The 12965-nt window shown below is 27.2% G+C and overlaps 1 protein-coding gene across 1 annotated transcript in view; it reads right to left on the bottom strand.

The window, feature by feature from the left end:
- LOC111616681 (Down syndrome cell adhesion molecule homolog) overlaps positions 1–12965 on the bottom strand; it is a 191291-nt gene that overhangs the window by 20081 nt on the left and 158245 nt on the right. The window contains exon 21 of the mRNA XM_023358064.1: positions 2521–2697. Within this exon, the coding sequence (XP_023213832.1) occupies positions 2521–2697 (177 nt within the window). The remainder of the gene's footprint in view (positions 1–2520; positions 2698–12965) is intronic.

Raw genomic sequence — 12965 nt, forward strand, 5'->3', positions numbered from 1 at the left:
TAGAACATTAATGAATTGAAACTTTTTAATATAAAAGTTTCAAATTATTTTGTAATTTTTTAAAATAACAAATACAGACTTTGCTTCATATCTAAAACGAGAATTTTCATTCTTAAATAAAGATTTTAATAATATTTTGCTTAATTTCAATATTTTTAATGAGAAAAAATGTGCATGTATTTTAAATAGCAATTTTTTAAAGTTTTTATATTACAGTTTTCATTCAATATATCAGTAATAACGGTAATTTTTTAATAAATAATTTTCCAGGAAAATATGTTTAATTCCTTTTTCACATATATTTATATAACATAAATAATCATACTTTATTAAATTCGGAATGGAAAAATATGATGATAATGTAATATAAGTACAGGTAATAACCACATGAGGTCTTTTATGCTGAATCTTCTCTAGTCTACCTTACAGCTCTTGAAACGACTTAATTATTATCGGAAAATTGATGCTTTTATTGATTTTCTGATTGTTATATGAGGTCGGTTAACTATAGAAGTTGGATGTGTATATTTAATGCATGCAGTACCAATTTATCTGTATATTTTTATAATAAACGTTTACTTTTCATTTTATAAGAATTCTAAATTTAAATAATAATAAATAATTTTACATAACTTCTCTCATAACTCTATAGGATAAATAAAATCATTAATTAATATGAAAATTCGATATAAAATTTTAAGACAAATTATATAATTTTATATAATAAGAATACATAGTGATTATTTATGTTTTAATAAACTTAAAATAGGAAATTATTATATACATAAATCAACTCCGAAAGGAAACAAATGTTTGAAAATTAATTCTTTAATTACTTTTAATTTATATCTTGTGCATACATGTATACATTTACATTTCTATGTTCTAAATAAATGTTGTATATATTATGTAATTGTTAGAAAAACTTAAATAATAAAAGTATAAAATGTTTATTATTGGTAAAGTAATATAATAGTTAAATTTCAAGGGATCTAATGAATTAAATATGATTCGTTGTCATGTATTTATAAGTTATTATTTGTCACTACAATAATAACGATAATACCTACACTATAATGCTTAAACATTTGCAGGTGGCAATTCGTGAAATTTAGATGGGCTCGCTTCTTATCTGCATAATTTGCTCAGACGTACACATTCATTTTGTCCATTTCTATATTAATTGCATGAACTGGATAACCAGACAACCGTATATGTTTAACATTTCAAGAAGAATGAACGACTCTTAATTAGTTGTACTGTTTAAGATTTTTAATTATAATATAAAAGTATAAAACTACAAATATTTTTAATATAATAATAAATAAAATAATTCTAAAAGTGCTTTTTTACATTTCTTAAAATAAATTTAATACAGAAAAAGAAATATTTTTACATGTTTCGTTGTTACAAGAAAATGTTAGTTTTCAAGTATTTTATACGATTTTAATGAGAAAGTTTGAAAAAATAAAGAGATTATAATTTATAAAGCATGAAATGAAATTTAATTATTATTTAAATTAAATTTACTAAATCAATAAAACTGTATCTAAGTTTTTTTTTATAGTTTTGTTCATTCATAATTAAAAATTCGATATTTTTTTAGCAACAGGACTAAATAATCTTACATTATTTTATAATTAATTATCTAAATTTATATAAAAGTAAATAATAAATAATAAAATTCACATGAGATTTAAAATTTTATACATTAAGCACCGGAGAAACATTTTTCATTTAATTTTGAATTATTAAAATTGAATCTTAAGATATCGCTGATATAAAATTCATAGATAAAAAATACTTTAAAATAATTGATATTTATTGCATATACCGCACATGTAATATTATTTTAAAGGATAAAACTTTATCAAAATGCATAATAAACAAAAGAAATTTATTTGTGAATTTTTCTTCTAGAGCTTTTTGTAATATCAAATGAAAGAAAAATCGATTTAAAAAATTTTCCCCTCTAAGGAAATGCATTTCTACTTTGTAATGTAAAATATAAATCTCGTTAAAATTCTGCAATATCAATTTCATTTTAGAATAGAAGAAAAGATATANTTTAAGTATAAATAACTATAATAAACACTGTTTAGTTAAATTTTTAAGTTCATTACCCTAGTATTAAAACGAATGTATAAATATTATACAGTATACCTTATTGTGCAGGCGGAAAATATTGATTTTCATCTATCATTTCTTACTTTATATATTTATAAACTTGCGGTAAAAAATTAAATACGTTGAACGGCGAATTTTTTTCACTGTTTAATTGTCAACAATACATTAAGCTGTCACAGATTTTTATTTGATTTATGGTCTTATCAACTTGTAGATCTTTTACGCTTAATAGCTGTAACATAAAAAAAGATAATATTAACTTATCAATATTTCTTTCAGTGGAAAAAAAATTGTGTCTAGAAAATAAAAGAATGAAGTAGAGTATATAATACGCAACAACTATACAAATATATTATTTATAAAGAAATCAATATTATTGCATATAAAACTTACAAGCTTGTGAACGACATTCTGAAGGTGTATCTTTTCGTCTCAGAACTATTACAACAGCAACCACAATTGTAATTACTACTACTACAACAATTGCGCAGATAATTGGGACAAGAACTGCTGGATCTGTTAGTAAAAGCAGAGATCCACTAGTTGACACATCCAGTGGTGGAACTGTACCTTAAACATACATAAATTTATTTCTGTAGTAAAATATTATGTTTAAAATATTCATTACTATACTAGTTTTACTGATTTAAGTATAACCCCTAGTGCTATTTATAAATATAGTACTGTTTAGCATTGATAATGTGGTTTAAATAAAATTTGTAATGTATATAACAACTTACATTGTTTGTACCTATTCTGTACAGGGTTATACTTAAAAATATATAAGTTAGTAACTGAATTATATAGGAAAAATTATATACTAATTTATTTAAAAACAATTCCGTATTCAAGTTTTAAGCTATAGTTTGAATATCCTGTGCAGTATATTTCTGAACTAAAGTAAAAAATGAAAATAAATAAAATTCCTCTTTTCATTTCTATAAAACAATAGAAAAATATTTTTTTAAACAGAATTGTATAGTTTAAAGTTTCCTTTTACTCATATCCACAGTCAAATCCCACAAGTATGTGACTAGATCCAACAAATTGCTTTTCTTTCATCGAGCGATGTAACTATCCAACGATCAGGTACAGATGTTCTCCCTAAGGGTAATTATCCATCTCTAGCTATCTTCACTTATCTTTTGAACAGTTGGTAGCTTGAGATCGAAACTGTCTACAAATGACACAGTAAAGGTTGTGCATCCAAGAGTGTTGCACTACAACTGTCAAACGATAACTGTTGTTTTATAAATAACGTCAATCAACGTTCTAACACACATTCTTTACGGCATATCAACGTAAATAAATAAATCAAATTGATTATTACAGAAATAATTCATTTAATAAAGGATGGTTTACAATATATATTCACAACTTACGTGACAAACAAGTAAGAAATTTAATAAATAATAATTTACAAGAATTAGTTTCAAAATAATGTTTCAGAAAATGACAAAAAAAAGTGCTTCAGCTCTGAGAGAATTTTTTACAAGTTAAATATATGAGTTCAATTTTATGAAGTATATTCTTCTCAGTTTTTTAAGATGTATGAGTCGTGTTATCGTAACGTTGTGACAAATTTATACTTTTATAAATTTTTTGTAATTTAGTATTTATAAAAAGTGAAATTTCTAAGTATCAATATTAGTCAAAGTAATACTTTCTTTTTTGCTGTTTTACTAAAATTTAAAGTAACGTTGAAATTTATCAGGTAGTTATTTTTTCCTTCCTGGCGAGATTTGTGAAGATCATTACAAATAAAAGACTCGATTCATCCAACTTGAAGGAAGAGGATCAATGAGGAAATTGATAGATTTGAGACAGAAAATAGATCAATGTGTACAAAAATAAAAATTAATTAGATTTTTTTATTTTCGAATTAATTTTTTTTACATTTCTTTACAATATTTAAATTAAAAAGAATAAATCAATACGTATTTGAAATGATTTTAAAACGTAAAAAGTAACGGAGATGCAGTTTAGTGGAAATGCTAAAATTTCAGTCTTTTATTATAAAATTTGAATTATAAATTACATTTACGATTTTTTTACAACCGAGTCGTAAAGACTCAGCTTGCACATTAATGAACAAAATAACCAAGTTCGGTTCATCATTAACTTAATAAAACATTAAAAAGTAATACATTTAATAGAATTTCACATACAATTAACAATAACTTCACTAAAAATCAAAGTTTCTGATTAAATACCGACTAGAACTTCAATAAAATCAGAGATTAAAATATTTCTTATAAATCTGATAGCTAATTGTAAACAATAGAGGATGATTTTCTTCATTACTCAGAATAACATTATAACGGAGAATTGAGTTTAATTACGATAATCCTATTATACATGGAAGAGATAACATAATTTCATTGTAATTAATAAAAAAAAATATAAAATTATAATTAAATAAAATTAAGATTTTAAGATAGTTTAATAAATAAATTTAATTCTATTATAAAGAATAAATGTTATATTTTATTTAATCTTAAATAAAACGTTTATATTAGCGGTTTTCAATCTTTTACTTATTGAATATATAGCCCACAATTTGTTTTATATTAATATAATTTAAAATATAGGCCTATATTATTATTATTCGATGGACAAATCGATAGACAAATTTTCCATCGACCCCTAAATAACTCCCAATAATTTATCGACCCCCAGATAAATTGATTGACCCCTTGAGAGTCGCTAACGACCAGGTTGGGAACCCCTAATTTACATTATACATGTAAAACTTTAAAAGTGATTAAAGTTTGTTATTTCTATCATTTATTGTTATTCTATAACAAATATCCAGTTGCTATAATTATATCCGATGTTGTAGTATATCGATTGGCTACAATAAATTAAAAATGATTAAAGAAATAAAATTAAATATTAATAATGATAGATTTTCACTATTTTAAATGTAGTGCTAATGATATTTGTTCAAAGGCATTTATAATATAAACAAATCTCCGATTTTGTTGTGCATTTTTATTATCGTAAACTCATCAAAATATATAATAATCGAACTAAACACTCAGACATGTTATTGCTTTCTGTACTTCAATATAATTGCAAGAATTCTATTTACTTTATACAGCAAATTCCGTTGTTCACGTTGCTAAAGGTACAATTTAGATTAAACCGCTTCAGTGCTTCTGGAATATAATTTATAGAGGTCGTATAAATGGACAGATTACTGGTAATAAAATAACTTAGATTGTTACCTTCTCTACTAAAAATAACAAAATTAATGCATAATAATTAATTAATGAACGTGTTCCGCCATGTTAAATTTTAATTTATTGTATGTTATGATGGTTAGCATCTAGAAATCAAATATTAAAAAAAATGACAAGAATAAATTATGGCCCAAAACATGTAAAATCGTTTATTTGGATGAATACTACTATATTATAAATTTTAGCAGAATTAAAAATAAATTTTCGAGAAAATAATTACATAAGATTTTTAAAAGAAGAATTTCATTACGTTCTGGGGGCAATATAAGCCACAATGTACCCAAAAGAATAATGGATTAGATAATGCGTTGTAAATGATGAAGAATAAATTTTCCATTAAAAAGCTAATTCCAGAAAAAAAAATTGCTTTTGAATACAAATAAAATAAGTAAAATGAAGTAACGATTTTGAATATCATATAACAAATTTAATTTTATAAAAGAGAAATTACCCGTAATGTGTTCTTGTTATTTTCTGTTTTCTCCCTTTGATTGCGTCATATAAGCCAATAATGTGAAGAATTTAGAACAGTATATCATCATATTATCATTATATTTTCCAAACTATCGAAGAATGCAAAGATTTTTCAGGTAATATAACTTTAAATATGATATGAAATTTAATATGAATCTAAATCAAATTTAGAATTATTCAATACAAACTCTTTATCAATAACTTTTATTTGAAGTCCAAAACATTTATAAACTATCATAAACTAAAATTTCCTGAAAGTTTTGTATTAGATTCCCGTCAGGAATAAGGGATAACCGTTTAAGTTTCTTCCATTTAAACCAGTCGGCAGTCATCCAAGCACTATGAACAGGAGCATTGTACTGTTGGAATATCCACTTTCTGCCATCAATCTTATGTGCAATGGCAAGAAATGATCTTCCAACAATTCATGATATCCGTTTGCGTTCGTTGCTTCCTCAACGAATGAAAATTTTAGTTTCCGATCTTATAAAAAGATGCCCAAACCATTACTTCAACAATATTTCTGTATATGTTTGGAGAGCAAAAATGATTCTTCACTTAAATCACATCCATAATAGGTTAACTTATTTGGTCCATCTAAGCTGAAAATTTTCTATCGGAAAGTTTTTTAATTTCTGTTTTGTCCAAAAAAAATGGCTAACTTCTTATAAAAATTATAATGATTGAAACTTTTTTCATAATAAATATTTCGTGTAATGTACATACAATTTTTTAATAATAATTTTAGATATATGCTTTTTTATTGCTTTAGATATTAAAAAAGTATTTGTAATACTTATATTTATTTTTATATTAAAAATAAATAAATTTTACAGATATTCCTTATATATTTTACTGAACATTAAAAATAAGAATTTGTTAATAATTAACATTGTCACTAGTTAGAATATAAACCAGATATTAAATACGCTGAAATTTATAATTTAATTTATGCTGAAAATAAAATAAATTAACCTAAATAATAAGTTAATAAGGTTAAAAGGTTAATAATTATAAAATCATACAAAATATGTCAGAGCAAAATAAAAAGCGAAATTCATTAAATCATTACATGAAAATTACTCGAAATAAAGTATAGTCAATTTTTGTAACTTAAGTTATTTCGCAATTTTTATTTTAAAATACTGTATATTGATATTAAAAACATAAACAATTTAATGTTTTTAATATCAATATACCGTATCTTAGAATAAAAATTGCTGAATAACTTAAAGTATTTTATGATTATATAGAGACAATAAAGAGAATGTTAGAAGTAAGATGTCTTATAGTTTCGAATGATCAGCCCAGTCTCAGATTGATGAGGTAGTCTATTTCCGACACAGGAGGGAAAAAAATGATGTCAAGTCTGCCATGACCAGTACTGATGAGATTTAAGGACGACCAGAAGCATTTAGAAAAGTCAAAATCAGGTGATCCTACGACAAAATTTATGATTACGAGCTCTTATATTGAAACAAAATTAATTTTTTAAACATTTGATAAAAAGCATGTAACCTCACTTACAGTATGTAAATTAGGCTCTTGTTTAATAAACAATGACCTTTTAAAGATTTCTTTTAAAGAAAAAAGTAATTTTGAAAAATTTACAGAAAACAATAATATATAATGATCTATATAAAGTTTTTCTAATGCGATTTATCGCAATACAGTACTTGCAATTTATAGTAACAACTTTATAGATTTTTTAAAATTAATATTAAGAATAATAAAATTAAAAATATAATTAGGCAACAATACTTTCTGAAATATTTAAATTTAAAAAAGCGAACCTATTCTTTCATCAAATGAAAACTAATTAAAATAATCTTTAAAATAAAATAAAAAAGTAAAGTTAATTTAATATTTTTAAAAATAACTTTACAAATAATTACATTCGATGAAAAAGTTTCGGACTCGAATAGAATTACCTTACTACTGCAATCCTTGTAATCATTTACATACCTGTCTGTGTTTGCTTGTAAATAGCAACGCGACACAGATGATCTGTCGAGGGGATGCCTTCTGGAAAAACTTCTTTTATGAAAAACTGGCCCCTGTTTGGATGTTACAATGTGAAGAAAATCCAGAAAACTCCACGTGCGATCCCTTTTCCCAATATCTTTGGTGAGGCGTGAACCTATGACCTACTACTAGTATTCAGTAGTTTTTTTGCACTCGGCCACTGGTGGGCCTTACAAACCTGTCTGAGACAGAGTTTGTCTGTAGCGCCATCAGTGTTTTAAAATCGCTATTACGGTATCTTATAATAAATAAAGTTTGCTGTTTTAAGAATTTTCAATGTACCTGTTGTTTGGTGGTCTTCAAACTCCAGGTATGCCTGTACGACTCAGTCAAAGACATCACTCACAGCTGACAGAGTTTGACAAAAGCCGCATCATCGAGCTGAGGAAAAAAGGATGGTTTTTCGCTAAATTTTCCGCCATCTGGCTGTTCTGACCTGACTGTAAGGAGATGTTGGGGAAGTGAATACGTGAAGAGCATACATTTATGACAGACAGGCTCTGGGCGCTCCAGACATCGCCAGAAAAGATGATCAGCAGATCATCTTTTCTGGTGATCGTAGATAAGCTCTAATAGTTATAACCGTATTTTTTTCTATCATCTAGAGTAATGGTTTTCAAAGTAGGCGCTGCTGCTCCCCTGCGGAACGATGAGCAAATCTAGGAGGCGAAAAGAACAAGCGAGCGGCAGGAGTCGCTGGAGGTATGGTCCTGACCGAACGAGGACTATAGACGCGGTTCAGGTCACTGACCACCTTTCTCTTTGCTCCGTTAAAACAGGTAAGAAGAAATATTACGCTTAAAAGTTTCAGATGTGGATAACAATGTACGATAATGACACTAAATGTGAGGTTCGTAGAAAAAGTTTTTTAAGAATATTTCCGAGTCTTTCTCACACAAGAGAAAACGTGTTGGGGCATTCGGATGTGGTTGGGCGCGTTAGGTATAAATTTATGGAGCCAAGGGTGCTGTGGCTCGAAAAAGTTTGGGAATTACTGATCCAGAAATAGGTAGACGTTTCATTACAGAATCCTGTTTCTTCCCATACCATTGGCAGGCGATCTATTTTACTCTTTCTATCTGTGGGCATAAGAGGGCCAATTTTTAGGCCAATTTAGGTTCGGCCAAATCCACAATGAAGCCGGATTGTGAGTGACGAAGCCCGACATATCTGGGACAGATCATCCTAAAAATTCCTGGATTTGATCCTGGATACCCAGAGGTGTAACCTAATAGCCTTATCGTCTCGTCCATTTGGCTGGCTGGCAAGCGACTAGTAGAGACAAAAGCAGGTGTTGGGATGCTAATGACAGGACTTATAGTAGTCACTAAGCGCCCTGTCATTTGTATCCCAACACCTACTCTTGTCTTTACTAGTCCTACAAGTCTGTTCTCTTTTGTATTCTAGTCTCTACTAGTCTCTACAATTTAACACGGTGGTCATCCGTGACCACCGTGTTAAATTGTAGAGGACGACTTTAATCCTGCCTTTTCTGTTGAGCGGCACAATGACCTTACTGGCTAAATGCTGGTCCAGGGAGCTATCTCATACGATAGTCGATTACATATAATAGTGATGCGAGAAACATTGACAGAACAACGGTACATTTAGGAAATTCTGTGCTTTTACATGTTATCTTTCATTCAGGTTGCAAACAACCATTTTCCAACAAGATAATTCTCGGCCTCACACAGCTAGGGTTTTCTAAGAATGTCTCTGTTACTTTGCCATACTTCTCTGGCCTGCTTGGCCTTCAATTTATTGCCCATCGAGCATTTGAGCCCACCAGTGGTCGAATAGATAAAACCACTGAAAGCTGATAGTTGGTCGTGAGTTCACGCATCGCCAACGGCTGGCCATGTGAAGTTTTCCGGGTATTTTTACGTTTGTAACACATAAATAGGGACAGCTTTCCCATAAAAGTCCTCCCGAAAGGCATCCCCCTTTGGCAGATCCCCCACGTGTCGTGTTGTCATAATCAAATAACTAATTATTGAATATTTGATGAGATGCCAGCTTTAGATGTCTACGAATGTGAGGCCAGTTATTAAATAGGGGTTTATTAATGTTGCAACTGATCGTGAGGGATCAGTTGCAACATCTATTGCAGCAGAGCATATGGTACAGTACCTGTACCTGTACCTGTACGCTCCATATCCGATCGTATTGCCACATGTATTTAAGTAAAAAGAAGTCCTACAATGTACTAAAGACTCATTTAATTGTAATTGTTGCTTCATGACGATTACATGATGTAATCACTTATTACCATAATCATTACGTTCACACTAATAGTTTCATTTGATTTCAACGCATCCTTGTTGGTGCGTAACATTTTTTCAATGAGTGTGATTTACTTCTTTGATGATTTATTCATCGTACTGTACATATTTATAATTTATTATTCGCCTTGTTTAACAAACTTTATTAAATATAATAGAATTTCTTAATAACTGCTGAAGAAAGATATAGGCCTAATAACAATAAATCTATTATTTGTATAAAAAAATTAATTTTTCACATTATTGTTTTACTTAAAATATAAAAGCATATATACTTAAGTAATCATTAGAATGCATGAATCTATGTTAATTTACTAGCAAGAGAATAATCGAATATTGAAGTATACTTGTTGAGCAGATTTACAAAATAAATCTACATTAGTAAAGAATAAAATGAAGTAATGGAAGTGATCGAATCTGTTTTATCGATTAAGCAGAGATCAAAGGTTTTAAAAGCATTTTCCTCTCCTCGAAACACTTTACTGTTTTATATAAGAAAAGCTTACAACTAAAACGCATATTAGCTGTCCTTTTTGTCAAACAAGCAAGGTGAAAAGAGCATGTTTAGATTTTATTTTTCGACAGAAGTTTTAAAGTAACAGAAAAAAAAGCCACACGTATTTGAAATTTGTTCGTTTTTCTACGATATACAAAAGTAACGTGAACAATGCGACCAACAATCCGAAAAGGTTTTGTGAGTGAGAATACTTGCTTTGTGAATATTTTCACGATTGAAAGTACAACTTATCACTATAAAATTGGCTTCGGGCAACCTCATTATATGAACACGAAACTACCTAACACGAAATGTGTTTCCTGTTACACGAAACTGACAGATTCGCACTTAAAGTGCGTGCTAATGCTTTGAACTTCATTCTAGATGCCTTAGGCTGATTAAAACAAGCATCGTCGATTACAAGGCCCATTACCAGTTTTCGGGTTGTTTCGCAATTCCTAAACAGTGCGAGAATTGTCGTATCAATTGATGAACTCTATTTAAATTTATATTCTAAATAATTTCATCAAATGTGACTTTTATATAGGATAATATTGATAACAAATATGGGAATATATACAAAATCTAAGAGCTTATTAAAATTTTTAATCATCTTAAAAATTAAACACAAACAGTAGAAAATTATTATAATTTGTATATACTATTTATAGTCTTTGCGAAATAATTAAGATATCATATGTAAAAAAATATTTATAAATAGTTGGAAGCGTTTTGATTGATTGCAAAATTAAGAGAGTGAGTAAATCCTTAAATATCTCTTTAAACTATCTCCATCAAATTAATTTAAGCTATTTATGCTATTATAAAGAATGAAACAATTACAAACACTTTTATACCAAATCTCATTTCTCCAGCATATTCAGGAAAATTATATTTACTTTCTGTAAATTTTATATGTTTAAGGGTGAAATTTAATTGCAATATCATAGTCGCGAATGTATCGTCAAATAATTCAAAATAAAATTATGTTGGTTGAAATCAAGCAACGAATGCTCTACTTACGAAAGGATCATTAACTTTAAAATGTAGTGAATTTGTTTGTTTAAAAGTTGATAATCTCTTAATTCTTATTGGAAGTAAAATTAAATTATGCGTGTTTAGTGATTTAACCTGAAATTTGGTACGTAAGAAATGCTTATTTATTAATTTAATTTTTTTTTATTTATTTCTCAAAAAGACACTGTGGCCAGGTTGCCCTTTTACAAGCATATTAAAGCAAAAATCAACAAAACAAAAGAAAACAAAACAGGACGCGAACTGAGAAAGAAAATTATATTCTACCTGAAGTCCAAAAATTGAGAACAAATATCACTGTGGCTTAAAGTTTTTTCCTCTTTTTACATTCTTTTTGAAGATTTCATAACTTGATATGCTTAAAAATAGATTATTAAAGTACCATTTTTAACAAGAATTTATTGTAGTGAAATTTCGTTACATGAATCATTGTAGAATAATAATAATCAAAACCAAAGATAATTAAAAAATACTTAAAGTCAACAGTAACAGGTATTAATTTTAAGTAAATCTAATGAGAAATATTTAAAGATTTATTTCGGTTTCTATTTTCATTTACTGTCTGGATTACTACAAAGTAGGACAAAAATTAATTTAGATGTAGACTACTGTTGAGAAATTTAGACTTATATAGAAAGTATTAAAATCTGTAGATCTATTACTAAAATGTCAGAAAGGTAATCTTCAGAGACTTTTTTGTAAACAATCTTTTTCTTTGTTTAATTATTATGTAAAATAAATAAAAAAAATTGTGATATGAAATTAAAGAAAAAAAATGTTTGCAGCAAATAAGTTTCTAATAGAAGAGCATGAATTTGATCTAATGTATTTTGGAATTTTTTATGTTTCTATTCTTATAATGTAGAAAACATCTAAATTTAAAAAAAATTAAATATTTACTATTTTTTAATATTACAATAGATTCTGAAATTTTATATAATGATGTTATTCTTCAAAACTCATAAAAAATTTTAAAATAAAATAATATTCATTATTTTTCAGCAATTAAAATAAATTAGTTGTAAACTATTTTCTATTTTTCTTTCTTATTTATTTATTTTTGAAAAATAAAACATTTTGTTTCTGGATAGAATTGTTTGTTCATCCACAAGTTCTAAAAAAAAGATTAAAGGTAGAAAAAATAAAATTTAAGACAAAAAATTCTTCTCAATATAAAAACTTTGATCACTAGGAATGAAAAGGAAAATATATATATTTTTTTTCTTTCGTAAAAACTTCTTAAACAGTAGTGTTTTACTAGTATGATCCAACAAATTGCTT

The sequence above is a fragment of the Centruroides sculpturatus genome, unplaced genomic scaffold (assembly GCF_000671375.1).
Source record: "Centruroides sculpturatus isolate CEXI.00-Female unplaced genomic scaffold, Cexi_2.0 scaffold24, whole genome shotgun sequence".
Taxonomy (NCBI): domain Eukaryota; kingdom Metazoa; phylum Arthropoda; class Arachnida; order Scorpiones; family Buthidae; genus Centruroides; species Centruroides sculpturatus.